The 25470-nt window shown below is 46.5% G+C and overlaps 1 protein-coding gene across 3 annotated transcripts in view; it reads left to right on the top strand.

Annotated features, from left to right (window-relative positions):
- The window catches only part of MAMLD1 (mastermind like domain containing 1), a 124982-nt gene that overhangs the window by 38412 nt on the left and 61100 nt on the right, over nucleotides 1–25470 (top strand). For 2 of the 3 annotated variants that reach the window (XM_045285521.1, XM_045285522.1), the window contains exons 2-3: nucleotides 14471–14526; nucleotides 16039–16197. In XM_045285521.1, the coding sequence (XP_045141456.1) occupies nucleotides 16102–16197 (96 nt within the window). In that variant the 5' untranslated portion in view covers nucleotides 14471–14526; nucleotides 16039–16101. Of the gene's footprint in view, nucleotides 1–14441; nucleotides 14527–16038; nucleotides 16198–25470 lie in introns of those variants that run through there. The other variant, XM_004715619.2, reaches the window with a different exon arrangement.

Below are 25470 nucleotides of genomic sequence, written 5' to 3'. Positions count from 1 at the left end.
GGGAAACAAGACTGCGAGCAGTAGAGCCAATCGCCTCCCTACCCAGGAAGCCTCTGGACAAAAAGAGAAGAAAAAAAGAAAAGTTGTATTCTGGAATAAACAACAAAGGCAATGAGGTGGCTCACAGGTGATCAGCATAGACAGGCGGCAGGAGTGTGGCCCACCCCTTACAGTCAGGTGCTCAAGATAAGCCTGCTCATTTCCGCATATCTCCATGGCAGGATGCCTGAAGGGATGCTAATCTCCCTCCAGGAAACTGGGAGGTCGGGTGTGAGCTTCCTTGATGATCATGTTTCAAATGGGAAGGCTCCGGTCAAGTCTCCAAGAAAGAAAGTGTAATGACAAGTTTGCTAAAATAATTCTGAGAGTTCTAAGCAGGGAGTAGGGGGAGCCCCTTATTTTCCACAGGGAGAATCGAATCCTCATAACAGGCACTGCTCTAAGCCACTTCCAGATCTTGATCACAGCGTGGCAGGTGCTATTCTGAGCACCGTCACCATTTTACAAATGAGGAGGCCAATGCACAGAGAAGTTAAGTGATTTTCTCAATGCCACAGAGCTAAGCAGAGGCAGAGCTCAGATTCAAACCCAGGCAATGCTTTAACCACTGAACTCCACTGCCTCTCAGAATGGCACAAAGTCAGAAATGCCCCCAAAGAGCCTGGACCCCACCAACTGCCTCCCTACCACGGGTGAGTACCTTTAGCTGAGAATGAACTAAGAGCACCTCACCAGGCCTGGTCCTGGCCCCATCCGCATTTCCCCAGCCAAAGTACCGTCATTTGGAATAGGAACCCCAACATGCCTCCACCCCACCCCCGCCACATTATCAGCACCGGTGCCTCCCCCCACACCCGCACTTCTGACACTGAGACTGAAGTCTTGCAGAGAATGAGAAACGGTGATTTTGGGGGGTGAGCTAGTCGGGTCCCACTGCCCATGGCAGCCATGAGGCCATTGCAGGAATTGTCTTGCATGCTGTTTCTTGGATGAAGCTCCAAATCGACAGGGAAAGTGCTCCCTGCAGCCACTGCAGAGGATGTAGGACATGTGAACAAGGTGGACCAGTGGTCGCCAGGAGGCTTCTGTAAATCATGAGTCTGGGATGCCACTTTCCATACTGCCCCCATTTCAAAACTGCCCTACATAAAATTGGAAAGAATTACTTAAGGGAGACTGCGTTTCTCTTAAAAGTGGAGAGCGTTTTGGAAATGGATAATGGTGATGGCACAACATGGGGAATATAATTAATATCGCTGACCTATATACCCTAAATTAGCGAAGTAACGCCTTTTGTCATATTATACCCACATTTTTAAAGTGAAAACAAAAATCACTGCCTGTCAAACCTGACCAATGCATCCCTTTGCTGCCAAGGCAACTTTCTCTGGCTCTTTTCCTTCCTTCCTGGGTCCTAGCAAGCCAGCTCTCAGGAGCTGTCATAGCGTCTGGGCCAGAATTTGTGCTCTTGGAAGGGAAAAACAGGCACAGTGGCTGTGAGTTGAATCCACTTGATTTAACTGGCCTGCTGGTTTTGCGAATCACAGTATTTTTTCTTCAAATTTAGGGATTAAAGATTACATCATTAAAACCACATGATCTAGAACCAGGTTAAATGCCAAGGGCTTCGAAGGGCCCTATAACACATGCTCCAGCTCAAATAGTGTTCTTGTGGTGAATCAGATTTTCACAGAAGGAAACATTCCTTGGAAAGAGAAAGTTCCCTGGGTCAGCAAACTGACAACACTGACATTCTCTTGCATACTTTCAGCTACAAACAGTAATTAAAAGGCTCAGAAATGCATGCCATCAGCCTATGAGCATATCTGTAAAAAAAGGGAGAGTTTTCAGCTCTTGCCACAATTGTATTGTACTATTTGGAACTCTCCTCCAGTTTCCTTGTATTGTCCCACCACCCCTCACCTTCCAGTCTTTTGTCATTCTCAACAACTGGCTCTATAGCAGCTACCCGCTGCTCCACACAAACTCCCTTCTCCAGCTCCCTCATCAGGCTCATCCCCTTCTGCTTCGGCACCCTCATGGTGGGTCCCCTGTGCTTACCTTATTTACTGGGTAACCCAGCCCTGTTACTTGCCAGCCAGACCGTGGATCTTCATCAGGGAGCTCTAAGGGGTCCTGTGAAACTGAGGAAAAGGAGGCAAGATGAGCATGTACTTCCAAATTCCTACTAGGGAAATTCCTTAAACTAAATCCCTCGTGGAGCTGGAGTTCTTTGGATGTGGCTCCCCAGGACATCAGCAACAATGCACTGCCATCAAGTTGGTTCCAACTCTCCGCGACCACGGTGGCACAGTAGTTATGTGCTGGGCTGAGAATCACAAGGCCAGCGGCAGTTCAAACCCATCAGTTTCTCTCTGGTGACTCCTTTCAAGAGACGGCCTCAGGAGCCAAAAGGAGTAGTTCTACTCTGTCCCATAGGATTACTTTGAGTCAGAATGAGTAGAAAGGGAAGGCAGTGAAAGTTGAGACTAAACGTTTTAGTCTCAATTTCTGCAAAAGAAGCAGAAATCCCACGAAGGCCCTCCACATTTACCAGGCACACTTTATTTCAGGCCAGTCTCATTTTCTGTTAGAAAAGTCAGGTAAGCCATTGAAAAAGAAGGCACCTGGTTTGGGACTTCGGCATAGCATTTAGCAGTATCTGTTGTGCAATCTCCTTTCTAGCTAGATTCCACTCAACTGTGGGATGGTGTCGCCAGTGAAAGGCCTGAATTCAAAGAGTATGGATAATGGAGGAGTGACCTCCCTTAGCAAGAAACGTCTAGAGATAAGTCTCAGGACCCCTCTCAGCCTATGCCACTTTTCAATGATGAGGATGAGGGTGAAGAAGTAACTTTGAAGCAGATCTGCCCATGACATAATGCCAGCAGATGATGAATTGTATGCAGCGTGACATTCGGATCCAAGAAGACTTACTCTGATGCAGTCCTGGGTGCTGGAGAAGCCCGTGGAGACCCCTGGCAGCGCTGAGATGCTTCCTCCGCCACTGGATTCAATGACTTTCTACCCACTGGCCTGTGATCCTCCCGCATTCAGCATCATTGTGTGTTTTGTGAGTTGGAGGAGGACTTTGTAGATCAGTGTCAGACATATGGGCTAAGTCGGACTTATGGGCTTAGACTGGATGGGTCTGGGATGCTTTCTGAATGTATGCTTACTCTTTATATAAAACTCTCTCATGTGTATATATATATGGAGATCTTGATGAGCTCAAATAGTCTTGAAAAATTGAACAGGGATAAATGATAGCAGGTCGTACATTTGCATCTTAAAACCATCTGCCCAAATGTGTCCAAGGATGGGGGTGATGTGGCTGGAGGAAAAACAAGAATAACGAGAGGCTTTGAGTTGGCAGTGAGCTGGGCCTGCCAACAGCATCACCATCTTCTCAGGTGCTGAGCAGTGACGTGGTCAGTGTGAAGGTGTAAATGCTACTGTGGCTGTCCCTGAAGCATGCGATTCACTTCACACCAAACGGTACAGCAGAGGGGAAGGGGCTATAATGAGGGAACCAGGGCAATGGGGCGGCTTAAATTTACATGCATGCAGCCGGGGATTACCCCAAGCTGAAACTTGAACCCTGAGCTCCTGGTTCCAAATTCAGAGCTTTTCAATAAACACCTGCCCAAGACTGTTGGCAGCTGAATAGCCAGTTCCCTACCAAATACCAAGCCAAAGTTTCACTTGACTCAGATTTTTCTAAGCGTACTGGCAACGGCTTTGAAAAATGGAAAACATTTTCATGGAAAGCAATGACCCTGGTGGCCTGTATAGACGTACAGGGTGGAATCGTCTAACTTCCACTGCCTGAGAGAAACCTGGCAGAAATTCCCCTTCATAAAAAGCAATTTCTTGAATAGGAAATGAATCTCACAAGCCACCAGAGGCTTTTGAGCCATTTTAAAGGGTCAGACTGATTTAGATGTTACCATGTGGATGAACTAAGACTCAGGCACTAACGAGGTTTCACTGTACTTTAGCGTCACTCCCCACGTAATGAAATAGTGGTGTCTTTCCTTAGGCCTTCTCAGCCACGCTGTCTTGTATAAGCCAAAGAGGAAGGATGGGTACTGGAATCAATAAAACTCAGGCAACCGGATTGGAAGAATCAAGGGCTGACTGATCGCCTGAATGAACTACCGTCTTGGCCCAGGGGTGTTTTTTGGAGTGTTTCCGAGTTTCTCATCAACTGTGTGCACAGTCGTTGCAGCATAATGGCTGCCACCCCATTGAAGAGCCCATAGCACTGTGGGCCTGCAACACGTCACAGCAATACGTCTATTAAGCTCTAGCTGTTTTAATCCTTACGCCCCAGAGAGACAGGTTTGTATTTGAGCCTCCCAAATGGAGGCAACCCTTTTTTCTGAAAGGAATTGGAGCAAGAAAGGCTGCTGAAGTGGTGGCCGTGGATTTGGATGTCACCGACATCAGTCCCCTGAAGCAGTAAATACAATGGAGCAAGTTGAGCGCTGGAGAAATGAGCACTGCTGGCTTCCTGGCTGTCTCAGGTGCTCAGAACTGACTAGGCCGGGGAGCAGAAGAGAACAGGGCGGCAACAGGACATTGCTCTTTTCCTGAGACTGCCTCTTCCCGGCAGCTAGCGGGTACCCTGCCCATGTGGCCACAGCAGTTACACACTCCAGCCAATGGCGTGTTTCTCTTCTGACTCAGGGCAGAATTGTGATACAGGCAAGGTGTCCTTTTCGCCTCAGCATCTGCATCCCGGCTTTCGAGAACGTGATCCTTTGGAGCCGTGGGTTAAGCTATGTGGGACTCAGCAGGTTTCTCTTTGCCCAAAGCAGGTCCCAGAAATGGAGCTGTGTAGTTGGTTAAATGAGAAAATCAGGCAGGCAAGATAAATCTGAATAGTTTTAAAGTCTCTACATAGGGCTCTCACCATCTACCAGGGTAGCCTACTGAAAGTATTCATGTCAAGTTTCCCCTTCAAGCTCTTTTAGAAGCTAAAAGCTGCCTGTCAGCACATTTATCCCACCTGTTTATCCTGCCCTGAAGCTGAATGGCTGTCTATTAAATCACATTCATCGTATGCCTGCGTGTGTGTGTGTGTGTGTGTGTGTGTGTGTGTGTTCTCAAAGGGAAGTGTTGGGGACCAGAGCCATTGTTGCCAACTCACAATGGATCAGCATCTGGAAAATGAGATTGTTTCCTCCAAAGCTGATGGTGGCAGCCTTGACTACTTTCTTTCATTTGTGAAATATGAACCTAAAATATTTGCAAAGAAACATTCCCAAGAATGGAGAGGACTGCTTTAAGTCATAGTAAGTGCTGGCATCTCGTTTCCCTCGAATCCAATGTGACTTTGCACCAAGACTGCTCTACGAGCGTGGTGGTTGTTTTCTCACCCCCTCTGCTTCTAAAGTCATCTAAAGAGTGGGATGTGGTCATAAGGAAGACAGCTTCACTGTAACTCTTAACGAATCATTTCTTGCCCCATGAGAGTCTCTCTTTCTTTTCTTCCTTCCTTTTTTTTTTTTTTTTGGTGAATGGCTCTTCTATTTCTTCTTTCAGCTCACTGCTCCTTTTGGATGGACATTTGTTCATTTATTAAGCACCCTTCTTTCCTCCTTAGGTTTTGGGTTGGGTGGAATTTCAGATTCACTACCCAATGGTAGTGTATTGGAAGAAGTAAGGCCAGAGACACAGATGGCAAGACTTCATCTTACATAGTTTGGACATGTTGTCAGGAGAGACCAGTCCCTGGAGAAGGACATCATGTTTGGTAAAGCGGAGGGCCAGCAAAGGAGGGGAAAGGCCCTCCAGAGACGGACTGGCACAGTGGCTGTAACAATGGGCTCAGGCATAGGAACAATGATAAGGATGGTGCAGTGTTTGGTTCTGTTGTGCAGAGGGTCGCTATGGATTGTAACCGAATCCATGGCACCTAACAACAGGATCTATCCTGTGAAAGGGGTCCTGGAGGCCTAGTGGGTAATGTGTTGGCTGCTAACCCCAAGATTACCAGTTTGAAACCGCCAGCCTCTCCTTGGGAGAAAGAAGAGACTTTCTACTCCCGTAGAATTACAATCTTAGGAATGCACAGGGCAGTTCTACCTTGTCCTAGAGGGTCACTATGAGTCAGAATCCACCGATGACAGTGAGTTTTCAGGTTTTAATTTTTTTAAATATGTACTCTGAAGCTCTTGCCTACTGATGTTGTTACAAAATAAAAAATCCCAATTTCCTCTTCCTAGCCCAGTATTTCCAGTTACCCCTGTATACCCCATATAGTAAGTGGAGAGGTAGCACTGCTTTGAAAATAACTTGGTTCATTCCGCTTGGACCCCTGATGAGAATTTGCCTCTTCACGCCAGATATACTGAATCAGAATCCACAGCAGAACAAAAACCCCGGGTCGTTCTTATTGTATAGATCCGCACCCCCAACTATGTCTATATAAAAACCACCTGAGGCTCTTAGGGTTCAAATGTTGATTCGGTGTATCTGGAGTAGAATGGCACATTCTCAGCAGGGGCAGCAGGGGGTTGAACCAGAGTGAACCAATCCGAAGCCCCTGCTTGAACACTACTTTAAGGGGGCAAATATTTACATCATTTAGCCTTTGGGACCACAGCTGAGAGTAGGTCAGTTGATTCCAACTCGCGGTGACCCCATGCATGCACAGTAAGATTGGTCCATGGGGTTTTCAAGGCTGTGACCTTTTGGAAGCAGATCACTAGGCCTCTCTCCCCCCGTGGTCTGAACCACATTCGGGGCAGTAGTTGAGCATTTAACCGTTCATCCCACCCAGTCTTTTGGTGCAGGGAAGTAAACCAGCTGCCGTCCCTGGTCCCTTTGCTGCTCAACTGTAGAATAACCTGAAGGATAATTGGGCGGTCAGTCCAGTTTGATGGATTGGGTGTCTGCTGTTACTGATGGGCACGAACCCAAGTTGAAAGGAAGATACCTAGGACTTTTAGAGCTCTTGCCTTTCCCAAAGGTGTGTATGATTGCACATGCGCATGCATGTGTCGTCACACCCCCATCTGAGTAGGGTGGTCTTGTCCTGTAGAATACACCTGTACAGCCTCCCAGCATCCTTCAACACAACCGAAGCTTTGTCAACTGATGGGAAAGCGTAGGGGAACAAAGTTTGAGGGCACTGAGCACACATTTTGCAAGCTCAGTAGTGTCTGAACATGAAAAGCCAGCCCTCTAGAGGGCTCAGCCCTCCAGTTTGGACTGGTGACATTAACTAATTTCATGAACTAATTTTTATTTTGCCTCAGTAAATAGAAGGGCTCTTTCAATTCTCCAAGTATATATGGTGTCCACAGCATAGGAAAGAATGACTCAAAACAGGTCCAGTAAGAAATGAGGTCTTGGAAAACTTGGCCTCAAGTTACCTTTCTGGTGAGCTCAGCTACCGTTGATCACGTGAACAGAACAGCACTGTCATCGCTGCTGCAAGGTTGTATTGGTCTCCTGAGTTCCAGAAAATGTGGCTCTTTGTTTGCCATGACAGGTGATCACTGTGTGCACTTCAGTGTTAGAGTCAAATAAGCCCAGAACAAACAGTTGACTCTCGGTTGACTTGTTGATTCTTCCAAGTCTTGGCTCCTTGGAGCCAGATTGAGCTGTCAGAGCCCACTGCAGGGAACCATGGGGCACTGGAATTTGTACCAATCAACAAGTACACAGAGGGCCAGTCCAGAGGTTTGTAATGAGGTATGTGCTATTTTTAACCTCAGTTGAATAAAGATAGCTTCAAACCAATAGTGGGGAAGTTGGATCATTCCAAGGGAGCATTTGCAGTGGACCCAACCAGAGCTGGAAATATTTTTGCACCAACTTTTAAGTTGTTTATTGATTATGTGGGCCACTGGGGAAAGGTCATGGTCACTGTGTGTCCACAGATAAAGAGAAAGAAAAGATCTGTTGATGTTCCATTGCACACAGAACAAATCTTGCTAAGAGTGGGAGATTGTAAACTTTCTTGTTTCCTTCAAGGGCTTAAAAGATGTTGTTTAATCCTTTCTCTAAAATGACTATCATTCCAAAACCCCAATTAGATTAAGGAATGATGACAATCTGTGCTTTAAAAATAAAACAACACTAAAAAATAGTTTTATTAGGGTATAATTCATACCACACAATCCACACATTTAAAGTAGTCAATTCTGTGGCTTTTAGTATATTCTGAGTTGTATAACTATCACCACAATTAATTCTAGGGCATTTCCATTACCCCAAAATAAAAACCTGTACCCTTGAAACTGTTATTCCCCAAACAATCCTACTTTCCATCCCTATAGATTTCCTTGTTTTGGACATTTTATATGTATAGTACCATACACTCTGGTCTTATGTGACTGACTTCTCTCACTTAGCATGATGTTTTCAAGATTCATGTATGCTGTAGTATGTATCAGCATTTTATTCCTTTTGTGGTCATATAACATCCATTATATGAATATACCACATTTTGTTCATCCATCCATTCATTGATGGTCATTCTGGGTTGTTTCTACTTTGGGGCCATTTTGAGTAATGCTTCTGGACATATTCACATACAACATTTTGTGGACATGGGTTTTCAGTTCTCTTGGATATATGCTTAGGAGTGGAATTGTTGAATCTGAAGCTAACCCTCCACCACTCATCATGCTTGGCCCAAACCAGGAAGACATTCAACAAGATGGATTGGCACGGTGGCTGCAACAATGAACTCAAACATAGCAGTAGTTGTCAGGATGGCACCAGACTGGGCATGTTTTGTTCTGTTAAACACAGGGTCCATATGAGTTAGAGCAGACTCAAGGACACCTAAAAACAAGAACATGGTAGCTCGATGCTTAACCTTTTGAGGAACTGCCAAATACTTGCCCAGAGTGGTGGTACCATTTGAAATTTCCACCATCAATGAACAAGGGAGGGTTCTAGTTTCTCCACATCAATTTGGGCTTTTGAGAATCAACTTTAAACAATAAAAGCGGTGTCTTGGAATGTTGAGTTATTCATTAGCACCAGGCTATAATTATATGGCTTGCAGTACTTGTATCATGTCAAAACAGTTCTTTTTAAGGCACAGAAGTATTGTGTTCACCAAGACTGTGTTCACATTTCTAAATGCACTCAGACTCCAGCACACCGAGTCATAGAAGCTCTAGGCATAGTCCAGCCCTCGGCCCAAGCCAGACTCACCCTGCAGGAGTCCTCTTCATGTGTCTACCCCTCCATCCAGTCCTTCAGCAGATAGTTCCTGAGCACCTACTCTGTACTATGAATGCACTGGGGCATGGAGGGCAGGGTTCATGGCCATAAAGGGGCCATGCTTCCTGCCCCACAGAGCTTACATCCGAAGAATCGGTGACAGTCAAGTCCAGTTGACTCAGGCCACCCCATGTGTGTCGAAGGAGAACTGCTCCATGGCGCTCCATGGCTCATTTATGGAAGTGGAGCACCAGGTCTTTCTTCTGAGATGCCTTGGGGTGGACTTGAAGCACTAACCTTTTGGTTAGCAGCTGATTGGTCTAGCCACTCAGGGACTCCTTACAGTCTGGGGGGGTGGGGGAGACAAAGTCAAGGAAGGAGTCGTGCAAAGGGTGATCATGTACAGGAAACTTCAACTGCCTCTTGCAATGTAATGTTGCATGTCAGTCACCCAGCCCACTACCTGGCTCAAGGTAAGCACCCGGTAGTAGCTGTTATGTTACTGTTGGCAACTTAGCATTTTATAGATGAGAAAACAGACTTAAAGGTTAGGTGACTTTCCCAGAGCCCCTCAACTCATCACTGAGAAGCTAGCCTTCTTGCCTCAGGCGCAGCTCCCTGATTGTCTAGGAATCTTACGTTCTTAATCCTTGACTTCTCCAGTTTAGGCCTGCCTGCCTTGCCTCTGCTGAATTCCACTTCTGCTGGGACCAGGACAGTCAATGTGCCCTGTGACTCTCCTTTGAGATGTTTCCCTCTCATTGCTTCCACTCCATTCTCCTGCCCCACCACCACAGTTTTGTCTACACATGGAGTTGATTTTGCGTTGGGCTGCGAACTTCAAGGTCAGCAATTTGAAACCACTACCCACTTCTTGGGAGAAAGATGAGACTTTCTATTCCCTTAAAGCAGCAGCTCTCAACCTGTGGGTCACGACCCCTTCGGGGGTCGAATAACCCTTTCACAGGGGTGGCCCGATTCAGAACAGTAGCAAAATGACAGTGATGAAGTGGCAACGAAAATCATTTGATGGCTGGGGGGTCACCACATGAGGAACTCTATAAAAGGGTCACGGCATGAGGAAGGTTGAGAACCACTGCTGTAGAAGAAAGGAGGGAAGCAGACCCTGTCCAGAAGGCAGTGTGTCGAGGTCCTAAGACACATTTTGACTTAGACCAAACCAAATCCATTTCCATGGGTGCACCCTCGCTGACATCTCTGCTCCCCAGTTCTCAGCCCAACCAAGACTCAAGCACCTTGGTGACAGTGGCAATGGTGGGGGTAGTGGGAGGGGTGTGCAAGAATCAGGCCTTTGTTCAGGAAACAGTGGATACTCCCCCCACCTGGGCCTTCTGTGTTGGCTGCTGCGCGCCACTGAAGAGCAGGACACGAAATCAATGCAGAGCAGTCTGGAGAAGGCAAAGTCGCTTTTTTTGCTTTGGGGGCCTTTTTCATTGAAGCTGAATGGGCAGCTTGTTTGCTGTGCACAGGTTTTGTATTGCCAGCCCTGAAATGAGAGCTGGGTCTCCTTCCCCCACACAGCCACAAGATGCTGGAGCCGCCTGGGCTGAGAGTCAGTGAGGGCCTCAGTGGCGCAGGCAGCTTCCTTTCACACTCATTTGAGGAGCGCCTCTGCTCACGTTACCGCTGACAGCGAGTTGATTCGGATTCAAAAGCAACCTATGGAGTAGAGCAGGACTGCTCCGCGCTTCCCAGAACTTGATCTTTCTCCTGTAAAGTAGCCGTTCGGTTTGAACCACTGATCTTGTGGTTAGCAGCCCCCATGTGGCTACAGAGTGCCCCTAGACGAGTATTTGAATGAGTTTATAGCTGATTCCGTAGGAGTGGGACTTGAAAAAAATAAAGAAATATTTGGATGGGAATCTTTTTTTTTTAGATAAAAATGTTGGTACAATGGTTGGCAAATTGCATGAAAATTGGAAATGTACCCAGAAGCAATAAGAGGCCTCAATTCCCCCCCTGTATCTGGACTCTGAAACTGGTTCTGAAAGGATTCTATACTCACGGGTCCTCCGTATCCTTCACCAGTCCCCATGGCAACATGTGACATAACAGCAACGCAACATCAAAGCCAAGAAATTGCCATTGGCGCAGGGTTTTGTGTGGACTTCCATTTCCATTTTACTGGAATAGATGTCCAAGAGTGAAATCATTGGATTTTATGTCTTTAGTGGTATGTGTGTCTTTAGTTTGTTTATTTTTTGTGTATATCCAGAGGGGGTGGGGATTAATTTTCCATGTTAACTCTCTTTAAGTGACATTAATGGCATCCACCAGATTGTGCAATCCATTTCTAAAGGGTTTTCATTAACCCAAACAGAAACTCAGTACCTCTTAGGCAGTTTCTCCCCATTCCCTCCAACTCATCCCTGTTACCCACTAATAAACTTTAGTCTCTATGCATTTACCTATTCTAGACATTTCTTCTAAGTAGACCCATATAACATTTAAGCTTTGGCGGCTGCCTTCCTTCAGTCAACATAAATGTTTTCAAGGTTCACCCATGCTTTGTCATGTATCAGAACTTCCTTTCTCTTCCGGGCTGAGTAATGCTTCATTGGATGGAGATACCACATTTGTTTATCCACTCATCTGTTGATGGGCACTTGGATGGTTTCCACCTCTTGTCTATTGTGAATAGTGCTGCAGTGAGCATTGGTGTACATGTTTGTTTGCGTCCCTGATTTCAAATATTTGGAGTCTATATATCTAGGAGTGAAATTGCTGAGTCATGTTTGCTTGCTTTTAATATGAAACTCCCAAATTGATTTCCAAGTGACTGTAACATTTTATATTCTCACCAGAAATGTGTGAGTGATCCAATTTATTTGTATCCTTGCTAGAATTTGGTGGTGTCACTTTTTTTATTATTTTAGCCATTGTGACAAATAATGTAGTAATTGTGCATCGTGGTTTTAATTTGCATTTTGCTAATAGCTGATGACATTAAACATGTTTGCATGTGCTTAGTTGTTACCTACATAAACTCTTCAGTGAAATGTCTTTTCCTGTCTTCCGCCCTTTTCTTCTGGAATTGTTGGTTTTCTCACTATTGCGTTGTCAGTGCTCTTTATCTAATTCTCACTACTGGTCTCTTGTCAGATATGAGCTTTGCAACTGTTTTCTCTGCAAAAGCCTTCATCTTGTCTTTCCATCCTCTTTGAGAGATCTTGCACAGAGCAAAAGATTTTCACTTTCATAAGGTTTACTTTGTCAATTTTCCTCTTATAGATCATGCTTTTGGTGTCAGGTCTAAAACCATCCCATAGATGTGTGCCTATGGGGTTCCCCCCCCCACACACAAGTATCATCGTCTTAGAGTTAATTCTATGATTTATTTGGACTGTTTTTATATAACATGTGGATTTGGGTTAAGATTCTTTGATTTTACCTGCAGATGTTCAGTTGCACCAGAAGCGTTTGCTGAAAAAGATAGCATTCGTCCATTGAATTGATTTTGCACTTTCTTCAAAAACCCATCGGGCTTACTTGTGTGGGTCTATTTGGGGGGCTCCCTGTTCTGTTCCATTGAGCCATATCCCATAGCCTAGTTTGTCGCAGTTATAGAACAACTCTTGAGAGCAGGTAGACTCATTCCTTCCGCTGCATTCTTTTACAAAATGGATTTCGTTTTCGCATTTCCTGTGGGTTTCCAAAAGACATCCCGATGGGACTTTGATCGAAATTATGTTAAATCTGTAACTTGACTTGGAGAGAATGAATATCTTTACTGTGAGGACTCTTGCTATCTGTGAACACTTCCAATCTATGAGTCCATCCATTGTGTGGTTTCCTTCATCATCATTGTGTGGTTCTCAGCAAACAGCTCCTATCACATGCTTTGTTTGATTTATACCTGTCTTTCTTTTTCTTGAGCCATTGTAAATGGCATTGCATTTTTTAAATGCTGGTGTCTACACATTCTTTCTGGTTGAATTTTACTGTTATGGGCATCGCATATTATCTACATAAATTATCCTACTGTGAAGTGTCGAACTTATCACAGTCAAATGAAGTGTAGAAACCTTGCCTCTCTTTACAAAGCTTTGCCCTCCCCTGCGTATAAGACAATTGTGTTCAATATTTCTTCTACATACATCTAGAGCTACATCAGACACTGTCATAATTATTGCTTCAAAAATCCAATATAATTTATAAAACTCTAGAGGAGAAGACAAGTCTATTATTTTTACTCATATTTTTGCTCTAGCTGTTGTTCTACCCTACTTGCCGATGTCCAGGATGCTTTTTATTACATCTGTTCTGTTTTAGAAAACTTCCTTTAGCCGTTCTTGTAACGAGGCCTACTGTTGACAAATTCTATTAGTTTGCTTTCATCTGAAAAGTCAATGCCCCTTTAATAGCTGAAACAGATGTCCATTGGGTGTAGGATACAGAGTTTGCAGATTCTGGATTCTGAGGGGCTCTTTTTTAGCACTTGCAATATATTGTGCCACTTCCTTCTGATCTCCATAATATCTGATCAGGAATCTACTGCCATTCAAGTAGTTTCTTTCCCCTTACAGGGAAAGTTTCATCTCCTCTCCCTCTCCTTCCCTGTCTTCCTCTCCCTTTATCCAAGATTTTATCTTCACTCTTCACCAACTTGATAATTTTGACAGGTGTCTTGATGTAGCTGTCTTTAGTTTTATGCTACCAGGAATTGTCTCGGCTTCCTGAAATTGCAAGTGTATGTGTGTCTTTTACCAAGTTTGCGGGAGTTTGCAACCATTACTTCTTTGGACCCTTTTTTCAATCCCTCCCCCTTTCTCCTCTCTTGGAAGTCTGGTGACACCAATGTTATATCACTTGTTATCATCCTAATTGCCCCCAAGGTGCTGCTCACTTTTTTTCCAACCCGTTTTCTCTATTGTACACATTGGGTCATTTCTATTGTGCATCTTTAACTTTAGTAATTATTTTCTCTGAGGTTTTTTTTTCAGTTATAGTACTTTTTCATTTCCCAAACTTACATTTATATCTTTTCTTTCTTTGCTGAGACCTTCTCTGGTTTTCATTTGTTGCAAAGGTGTTTGTAATTGCTAGTTGAAGCATTTTTATGATTACTGCTTTAAATCCATGTCAAATCATTTTAACATCTCTGTCTTGTTGTTGGCATCTGGTCACTATTTTTTTCATTCTGTTTGATATATTCCTCGTTCTTGATGTGACTGATTTTTTAATTAAAAGGTGAACATGTTGGATATTATATTATGATATATACTATATAACTGGATTTTATTTAAATCTGTTTTAGAGGATCCTCTGACACCGCTCCAGTAGGGAAGTGGGGCACCACCTCATTCCTGACAGGTGGGTATAGAAGTTCAAGTTCTCTGCTTAGCCTTCATTGGCACAAGGGAGGGTGGGCTCCTTATGATTGCTGGATGGGAGTGAAAGTTCGAGCTTCCCACTAGGCCTCTGCTGATCACACCCTCATGAGGAGAAGTACAAGTGCCTCATGACTGTTCCCAGTGAGGCTTCCCCTGACCTGGCTGCGTAAGGGATTTGACTTATTACCGCCAAGATATGAGGAAAGTCCTTAATCGATGGTAGGCACATTCTGATACAGACCCAGGGACAGAGGGAAGGGCACAGCATTAATATAAAGTAGGGTTGGAAGCTAAGCCCTCCACCCAGCCTTTGCTGATGGAATAGAATAGGACTGCAGTCTTTCTGTGATCTTTGGTTGGAGTAGAATGGTTGGTGTCAACACAGTTTTCTGTCTTGCCAGACTGGCTGTCCCTTTTCTGATCCTTTGACTGGAGGAACAGGCTTTGGATGAACCCTTGTCTGTCAGTGCCATTGTCAGTTAGGCATTGCTGGCATCTTCAGTTCCAAGACTGAGAACCCCAGAGAACACACCACCACAGTATTCCTCGTTTCCTAAGGTCCCTAACTGATCTGCAGTCTTCTCTCCACCTTTCAGGGTCTTGTTAGGGTTTTTTAATATATAATGTCCAGGGATTTCACTTGTATTCAGTGAGAAGGGGTGTGGGGTAGGGGTGTGGACTCTCAACCGTCTTTCCCAAAGGACGCATTCTAGATATAGCCATTTTAGAGCCCACGTCTGTACTGGTTAGGAGGTTTATGCACTGGAGAGCTGTCCTGGTGTATGAACCATCTTAGCGGAGCTCTTATTTCCTGTCGAGATGATGTAAAAGGGTTTATATGTCTGCTCCTCCCTCATAGAGGTCATAGAGTAGGGTAGCTGTTCTCAGCTGGTTTCCTATAAACCATTAACTGGAGTTTCATGAGCTTCCTCCAACATGCGATTGTTTCCCTCTAGGGTCTTGTCAAACAGTGAATTATTGGTCACCTCCCTTGGCTGAGAGCTAGCAGGGTCGGAGATAGGTGTTGCCCTTTGGTGGTCCATCAGGCTTGTGCTAGTAGAAGAGAAAGGGGCCTAAGATATCACCTGATCCAACAATCATAGTTTTCAGATGTGGACACTAAGGTACAGAGAACAGAAGAACCTGGGTCTTCTACATACCACCCCAAAGCAAAGCCAGACCTGGGATCCATATGACCTGCCTTAAGCCCAGGGTTCTCTGCGTTCAATCAGGCTGTTGCTCCTCCCAGCCCCCTCAGCTCTTACGCGAGTTTTGGCTTGACCATGGCCAGGGGCCACTCCTTCACCCCAACCCCTCATCAGTGGGGGTGGGGGACGGTACGATGAGGGAGGTATGTATGGTGGCACGAGAGACAGGAGAATGAGTGTGGCTGACTCCACACAAACCTGTTCTCCGAGTGAAAGGCTATGATTCACAGGGTCCATGGTCTCATCTTCGTATCTGCAAGATGGTATACTTTTGTCTCCCCAAGCCCCGTGTCTAGGTCGTTTGGGAAGTGCCTTGGAGAGTCAAGAATAAAATTGCAGGTCAAACAATGGAGGAATGGAAAAATCGCCTTGTAATCAAGAACACGCTTCCCCATTACGCCATGGTGGGAAATCGTCAGGAGCCCAGAAAACCCCAGGAACAGGTCAGACAATGGGCTATGGGGACAGGGAGGGTGGTGCCGAATGCTTCTAATCTTAAACTGGATAAGATGTGTTATTAAAATTTTCTATGCAAACATGGTGGCAAAGAACCAACTCCAAGTCTAAGGAAGGCAAGTCTGACCTCGAGAAAACCTAGGAGATGAGCTGAGACCCAGAGAGAGCAGGAAATACCCCCGAAGGATCTCTGAATCTCCAATCCAGTGATCTCTACACCAGACTCCTTCAGCATGGTGGGAATGATGAGAGGGAAGAATATTCTACTTGTTTCTCTTAACAGAAACCAGGAGGATCCCAAGGGCAGGCACTCATCATGTTGCATTAGCATCCTAGTATGATCGAGTGCAAGAAGTCATGAGTAGGCCACAGCAAGGGATGCCCATTGAAAATTCTAACCCCAGTGCCTTTTAAAAACTCATTTGACACATTTTCTTTCCTCCCTGGGAACTCAGAAACCACTCAGGCTAGGTTCTGCAACTCATAGGGAGGGATTTCAATATTAGTTTTAAGGGGCCAGGATGATGACACAGGGTCCCTGAGAGCCTTTGGTTGCTTGAGTTTGACAATGAATGCCTGCAATCTCCCAAGACGTGATTAGCAAGAGTTATACCAAACACAATAGCTGTTATCTTGGTGTGTTTGGCCCACAGAGGAGTGGCTTGCTAATCTCTCAAATTAATAAAGCAGAGAGGAAATGGCTCTTATAGAGCCATGGGTCTGCTTCCTTCCTGTTCATAGAACTGGGATCCCTGTACTCTGAGGTAATGTCATTTCACATAACGAGAGGACCTGTCTTCTTTAATTCCAAGGGCAATTCACTTTCTGTAAATCAGCTTTCTGGTTTTTTGAGGATTTGGATATGTATAAGGGTCTGGGATGGGGGGGGAATTATTGAAAACTTGCTTCTCTTGTTTTTCGCCTGCATTGTCAACTATAAACAAGTGATTGAGAATGTGCCACCGTGTTCTGTAGGGGGTTACAAAACTTTCCTTTCAGGAGTCTCAGTTTTCACGGAAATTACATTGAGATGGAATGTTTCCATGCCCAAGAACCTGGCCCTCCAAATTACCAGCCTTCAGTCAGGCATCTTCTAGAAGGTTATCGCTAATTTCCATCCTAATTACTCCCTCCCACCCCATCCCACCCTCGCCCCTGTTTCTCTTTTATGTAGACTTGATTATGGTGAATCAAACTATGGTATAATATGATGCTTGGCTAATCGACCTCCCTCTTTACCCAACCTCAACTTGATCTAGGCTTAAATATTTCTTGCTTGTTCCACGACAGAAATTCCTTCTGTTTTTTATTTGTTTGTTTTTAGTATTGCTGGTGGTCTTTTTTTCACTACTTATTTTTTATCTCTATACTATTATTGCTACCTTCTTCTTTCTGCTGCATTTTGTTTTTGTTTTTCATTGGTTACAATAGGTTCCCAGCTTTGAAAAACAAAAGGAATGGATGATATAGAGACAATAGCCTATACAAGGGTTTACTGGGGACAGGGGTGTGAGGGATGAGGGAGGGGAATGGAGGAGCAAACAATGAATGCCTGAGTTGGGACAGAGCACTAGAACTGAATGATGATGATGATGATGATGATGTATATCCAACTCTTTCAAAAAGTGATTTAACAATAGGTGTGTATGATGGGTGCATTTTTTAATCAAAAAAATGACGTTAAAAAAATAAACCAAGAACCTGTGGATGTTCATTGGATACCCTCATCTGAAGCCAAACCCTGGTTTTCTGGTATGGTCTAGTGTTCCCAACATGAGGAAAAGACTAGAGTTATCTCCAGGAAACTGAGGCTCAGAGTAGTTAAGCAGTTTGAGCCGAGCCAGGGAAAGGCAGGACTTGGAGCCTGCTGCCAATGCTGACGTCATTTACTGCCTCCAACGCATGTTAGGAAACCACAAAGTGCCGAAGCCACATCCAGCAGCCGGAGTCATCAGTGAGAAATCACCGCGGTGGGTGCATTTGGTAGTTCCTGCAGAGCATGATTGTTTAGTGACTCTTGCGGCCTGGAGAAAGGGAACCTTTGTATTGTCAGCACTGGGCACCTACCCATGGTCCAGAAGGCAGACGGTCGATGGAGGATGGAGTGAGTCCTCACAGGAAGCAAGGCCACAGAGCCTTCCCTTGGAGGCTGAGATCTGTCCTCCCCCGTTATCTGTGGGACGATTGAACACGACTGTGACACCGCTGATTGAGGGTACTCTGGAGCCTGTGGAGGAGTGATTAGTCAGTGTGCTTGTCACATGTCAAACACCATGTCTGTCTCAGTCTCCATCTGCCCCCATTTTCAAGGTTACTACTCATTAGACACACTTGGAGATCACCTGGAAAAATACAAGGGAGTTTCATTTGTGATATAAGAAGGTGCTTTGCACAATTGATGTATGTATGGATTGTGATAAGTGTTGTATGAGCCCCTAATAAAACGATTTTAAAAAAAGAAAAGAAAAATCAAGAAGCGTTAACTTTGCTGTCTTCTACAAGTGCAGAGCCAATTATGCCACACTGAATGGGGGTGTGATGGACAAGGAAGGGGTCACTGTTCTCTTGGCCCATCTTTGGTGTTCCGATGTTTGATAAGAACAAATGACTTAACAAGTCACAAGGGGTTATCGTGCTTCGGATTCTGAGCTTCCCAATCATTCTGTGATCAGGGGAAGTATTATTATCATTCAACCTCTTTTTAGATACGGACAATAAGGACAGAAGGACGCTGAGGAGAAAGTGGGACGCCATACTTAGGCACCCCATTTGTGTGATATTTAGTGCAATGTGCTTCGTCCCCACAGAATGACCAAAACGAACCTCACCTGGGTTTCTGCTTCTCCCCTATAAATACTGGAGGCGGGCCGATCTAGAAAAAGGGAGAGAGGAGACTTGGGTGACTACAGAAATACTGGGCCCATTCCATCTGCCCCTCTTCCGTAGACTGATGAGCTTAGGAATACCCTGCAAAAGAATGTCAGTCCACCTCTTCCCATGTTGGATGGTCAGGTTCAGGATTCGTACCCATGATTCTCAGAGACATACATAAACCCTGAGTAAAGTGACTTTAAGTTTGAGGCCAGGACTCTTTGTGAGACCTCGGGTCGGAGGAGACATGGTTGTGTTCTCCAAGGGCCTGTGTGTATCTATGACCTTCCCCCATATTGTCAAGACCCGCCTCTGTGTCAAGACTTGTGCTAAACCCTGGGGGGGGGGCGGGGGGGAGGAAATTCAACCAGCTATGGTTGGTATTGAAGGAGATTATTTCCAGACCTCTTCTACTGGGAACAAATCCATCCTGCTCCACGGTTCTTTGTGCACCCAGGAAGCAAGAATGGTCGAGTGTCTCTCTTGCACGCCTTAGCTCCTTTGCTCCTGTGATGCAGGGATTTAGTGTTTCCATTTACTGAAGAGTTGACTGAGACTGAGAATAGTGAGGGCCTTTCCCAAGGGCATACAGTCAATAGGCTGTGAGTTTAGAACTCAAAATCAGGTGCCCTGGCTCTAAAATCCATTCCACTTTGCTGCTTCCCGGATCCAGATTAGGAGTGCAGCTATTTATTACTCTTCTCTGGACACTACTCTGGGTGTTCAAGCTAGAGCCATGAGCAGCCAGAGTCTTGGCTGTTCTGGAGGTTCCAGAACAGTAGCAGAGATGGCCCATATGCAGGTAAGCCATGGAAGCATCTCTACTTCTTCCTTGTGGCTCCTGGGAACCTTCTGGCTTGAATTGCCCACTACCCAGCCCAGGAGCAGAAAAGCAGCCTGATGCGCAACCCTGCAAGGGGAAGGCCTCAGCTTGATAAGAAAAGCTACAAAAAACCTCCAGCTAATATCGTACTTGAGGAACCCTGGTGGATTCCACTTTGAGCTGCCAACCAGAAGGTCGGCAGTTGGAACCCACCAGTTACTCCACAAGAGAAAGAGGAGGTTTTCTGTTCCCATAGCGATTTACAGCCCCAGAAACCCACAGGGCCAGCTTCACTCGGTCTTATAGGGCTGCTATGAGTTGGGATCGGTGGCAGTGAGAGTAGTGTACTTAATGGGGAGAAACTAGAGATTTTTCTTGTAAGATGAAATCAAGGCCAAGGTTTTCGCCCCAGCACTCTTAGTATTGATTGTCCTGGAAATCCTAGTTAGTGCAGTAGAGCAAGTAAAGGGAAGAAAATGGATGCAGATTAGGAGGCAGAAATAATCCTTTGTCCCCAGATGATATGATTATCTACGTGGGGAACCCCCAGAATTGACCAGAAAATGCCTGAGTCTAATAGATGTGTCACGCCAGGTTGCCCGACGCAAGGTGGTCAGACTGCAGAGGCAGCCAGCCCCAACCTGAAGCATGCTCTGTAAGCAACACCCGGGAAGCCTGTGGTGTGAGCCCAGGTTCAGAGGGCAGGTCTTTGCCAGTATCCTTGGCTTCCTACAGGCTGTGGTCACAAGGCAGGTGCAGGCCTGGCCCTGGGAAAGGGAAACCCATGTGTATGGGCAGCACTTCCATAAACCAGGCAGCCCCCAGGGACCAGCTCCTTGGAGCTGTCCAGTCTCTGGGCCTCTGTCTCCTCATCAGTAAAATGGGTTTGATAACTGATCTCTGTCTTTGTCAGGGCTTCTGGGACAAGGATGTGTCCCAGGATCGGTATGTGAAGACATGTTAAACTACGCAGGGTATCGCCGCTGTTAGGACTCTCTCTATCTCTCTCTCAATGGAAATAAAAACGCATAGAACAAAACAATTGCCATGTCAACATGTTCAATCTGGTGAAATGAATTACGCTCATCCTGTTGTGCTTTTTGTTAGCACCCTGCTAGGGTTTTGTAACGATTGGCATGGGCTCAGGAGGATGATAAGGAGACACGGGTCCTTGGAGCTCAGATAGGCACCCAGGAGCCCTGAGAGCATCTTCCTCTTATCCCAGCCCACTTCATGGGGGATGGCTGGGTTTATGGTGCAGTTCTCTGCATTCTGGGTCAAGGGCCTGTGGTGCATATGTGCCTTGCTATTTTGGGGATCCTCCCATGGAGCATGCAGCTGTTCGCTCCCTTTTCTACCCCCTCCTTCTCCTGAAGTAGGGCCCTTTGGTGCTGGAAACCAAACATGAGCAGTGTGCATTGAGCCAGGTGGGGCCTTGCCTTTAGATGGAACTTTTCCCCAAGACCCAGGCACTGCTCAGCACCCCACATCTGGACCCTGCCTGGGAAGCCCGCAGGGCCACACGACTGGCCTGCTATTTCACATTGTTGGAAGGGGAGGATGGTGGCAGGGGAGCTTCCAGTGGCCTCTAGAAGCTTGGCATACCCAATTTCTGAACTTCCAGAAGCCCATGCTGGCCTTTACTGCACTCATTTCCCCCAGCCCCAGCTGCCATGCACACACAGCTTCCTGGACACAGACCCAAGGTAGAAGATGCTGGAGTTTGGGCTGCTGAGGGGAGGCGAATGGGGCAGCATGAGAGCCCAGGCACCCCCTGCTGTGGTTTGTGTGTTAACTGGGGTGGAGTGCATGCCCTGAGGATATGGCCTATGGCTCCCCAAACTCTGGGCAAGATGAGATCTCTTGCTTTCTCTGCAAACCCCGAGACAAGGAACTCATGTGAGTCCGTCTACACCCACTGGCGTGCTGATTTACAAATCAAACTCATTGCCCCTGAGTCACTGCTGACTCAGTGACCCAACAGGACAGGGTCAACCTGCCCCTGTGTGTTTCCCAAACTGTAACTCTTTACAGCAGTAGCCTTGTCTTTCTCCTGAGGAGCAGTTGGTGGTTTCGAACTGCTGACCTTTAGTAGCCCAATGCATAACCACTATGCCACCAGCGCTGAGCTCCAGACCTCACTTCTGAGGTTTGATTTCTGTTGTCACTCTCAGAGCATCTGTCCTAATACGCACTCTTTTCCCTTTGCTTTTCCTTCTCCCTCCTTCCCATTGTGCCCTGGGCTCCTCCATCGCATCTTGCTCCTGCTCCCCCGGCACAAGATGCCATTGTCAAAGGACCAAGTCCAAAATGCAGGCATGAGCTTCAAGCCCCTGCGGATGCATTCCTGTCTCTTCCCTGACTCACCTCCCTCCATCCTCACTCTCTTGGTTTTTCATGCACAGCCATTTCTCCAGGCCTGGTATTGCCCCCCCCCCCATCTGTCACCACTCAGAGCTGGGTCCATAATGCATGCTCAATAAGCACTGGTGGCCTTGACACTGCCTTTGTTGGATACAAGAGAAGGCCAGGGCCACATAGAGGGGGAAAGATATGTTCAAGGTCATTGACTTAGTGAGTGAAGAGCAACTCTCTCAGGGTCTTGTGCTGGAATTTGGAAGAAAGCAGGATAATTGGCAAGGGACTTTTGGATTGCAGTTGGCAGATGCCTTCCCTGTCATTGTGCTTTGGGGGCATCAAGATGAGTAGAAAGCAGTGCTGGCCTTCAGCTTGTCATGGCATGTTATGGAGGTGGGAAATGAACAAGCCCAGGATGGAGGTGCCATGATTAGCCAAAGTCCCTGGGCTGGGAGTGGGGAAGATAGAAAGCGAGGCCACGCCCCAACACCCTTGAATGGCCACGTGATGAGAGTCTGCTTAGATCTGCTCTGCAAACACCAAGACTGCCACACCTGCCGGCCCCAGGGTGCTCAGTAATAACAACACTCGCTTAGGGAGGTGGAAGGGACGACTGGGGAGTGCTGCTGAACTTGGCCGAGACCTAGCCACTCTGCAAAGGTTGTCTGTGCATGCTGTTCGTGACTGGTAGGCCCCCTGCAACAGACTTTCTTTGTGGGAAATCCTCTGTTCTCAACAATGCTCGAGGTCAGAAGTTGACCAAGTGTGGCCCGTGAGCTAAATGCAGCTCCAATAAAACTTTATTTTTGCAAATCGGAACCCAGCCCTGCCCATTCTTGCCTGCTAGGGAGCATTGTCTGAAATGTTTATGGTCTGCTCCTTTCCAGAAAAAGTTTGCCAACCCCTGATCTAGAGGACTGGCCGGAGGTGGCTCATTGTCTCCTGGAATGTGCACTCACTTGAGGGAGGTGCCCCAGTGGGGCGATGGTTAAATGGTCAGCTTCCAACCCAAGGGCTGGCCTGTCGATCAGCTCCTGTAACAAATCCCAGCCCTGTACTCTCGCCTGTAGGTTCAGTGTGAATCGGAATGACTCAAGGCAACCCGTCACAACCACAGCCCACTTGAGATCAGATCGCAGCCTCTCAAACCTTCTCGCACGTTGCTCTTCCTGTCTTAGGACAAAAGGAGATGCAGCACCGTGCCCAAGCAACCCTCCTGCTCTGGTGCCACGCCATGTCAAGAGTCCCCAAAGTCCCTGACGGTGTCCCTGTCCTTGTGCTCGCACCATCATCTAGTTCACCCCGCTGTCAGCATCCAGGGGGCTCGATTGCCAGCAGCCCTGGTTTCCCACTGCAAATGAAATGCAATCCCATTTTGTTCCCATGGCCTGCAGAAGCCCTCTGCCAACTTGCGGCTCCTTCCCTGGCACACGCTGTGTCCGGCACCCTGGCTGCCTGCCTGTCCCTGGAAGGAGCCAAGTGCCCGAGGGTCTTCCCACTCGCTGCCTGAAAAGCTTTGCTCCCAGGCCTTGTGGTGGGCTTCTTCCTGCACTTCCTGTTTCCTCCTCAAAGGGGCTGCCCTCCATGCTCCACCCCATGACCGTGTCGCACCTCCTCTGATGAATACTGCTCCCACATTGATCTTGGTCTCAGCCATTGCTTCTGGTCTGTCCACCTCGATTGCCACCCTGTCTATGCCTGGAGCACCTTGACTCTCCCTGCTGTTTGATCTCAGTTCTGGGCTCGCTGGAGGGGAGCCCCAGTACCACTCTCTCTAGCTGGGTGATGCTGTCAGAAAAGATAAAGGTCTTCTTGCCTCTTTTCCTCCCTTAAGTCGGGCCCCTGGGGTGGAAATCAGTGAACGTGGCCCACAGCAAACACCTCCAGGAAGCCAGACCCCAAACACCAACTTACTACATCTACGCTCTGACTATATGACTTCCAATAGCTCGGTGCACGTAGCAACGTGCTAGCCTTAGCCACATGGCAACGAAGAAACCAGAAAACGTTTGCCCTTTGCTGTCATTCAATCTGACATAAAATTACTTTCCTGGCAGCATATAAACAAACAAAATTCTCTCGTGTTGTGTCCCATAATTCAGCTCTGGTTTTCCAAGTGAGAAAAAGATAATCATGGATGACTACAATGAGGCTGTTTTGAGGTTCCAGCTAATAGCACATCCCGCCTGCATCTTCTTCCTGCGGCACAGTCAGTGGAGGTCCTTACGGATCAGTATAACCTGAAGGAATTGTCCTATGGGAGCAACCCCTTGACTCCACTCCAACCACTGCCACCAGCAGCACCAGTACCTCTGCATCTACCCCAACCCTTTACCCTCATCTCCACCTCGACCATGTTTACCTCCACCACCTCTATCCACTGCCCTCACCACGACCCACTGCCACATCCATTAACACCTCCACCTCCTACCACTGCCACTCTCATGCTCATTACCACCTTTATCACTACCTTCATTACCACCACTGCACAACCACCACCCCCTCTACCACTACCACTTCCACTACCACCTCCATTACCTCTATCCACTACCGCCACCTATAACACCTCCACCATCACCACCTTCACCACACTTCCACCCTCTAATACCTCCGCCACTTCTTTTTTTATTATTATTAAATACTTTTATTGGGGGCTGTTACATCTCTTATCACAATCCATACATTCAAATATCCATTGTTTCAAGCACATTTGCACATATGCTGCCATCATCATTTTCGAAGCATTTTCTTTTTTCTTGAGCCCTTGGTATCAGCTCCCCTTTTCCCCCCTCCATCCCCCACCCACCCTCCCTCATGAAACCTTGATAAGCTATAGATTATTATTTTCATATCTTACAACGTCCTCTGTCGCTCTTCACCCACTTTTCAGTTGCTTGTTCCCCTGGAAGGGGGTTATATGTTGATCCTTGTGATTAATGCCCCTTTTCTCCCCCCAGATCCCCTAGATCCTCCTGGTATTGCTATTCTCTTTGTTGGCCCTGGGGGGTTTATGTATCCTGGATTCCCTGTGCTGTGGGCTCTTATCTGTAGCAATGAATTTTCTGGTCTAATCTAATTTGTAAGGTAGAATTGAGGTCATGATAGTGGGGGGAAGGAAGCATTAAAGAGCTAGAGGAAAGTTGTGTGTTTCACCGGTGCTATACTGCACCCTGACTGGCTCATCTCTTCCTTGTGACCCTTCTGTGAG

This window comes from Echinops telfairi, unplaced genomic scaffold (assembly GCF_000313985.2).
Source record: "Echinops telfairi isolate 266 unplaced genomic scaffold, ASM31398v2 ScPeMD7_7472;HRSCAF=8510, whole genome shotgun sequence".
Taxonomy (NCBI): Eukaryota; Metazoa; Chordata; class Mammalia; order Afrosoricida; family Tenrecidae; genus Echinops; species Echinops telfairi.
The sequence above is the reverse complement of the archived record's forward strand: the minus strand, read 5'-3'. Positions and strand labels throughout refer to the sequence as shown.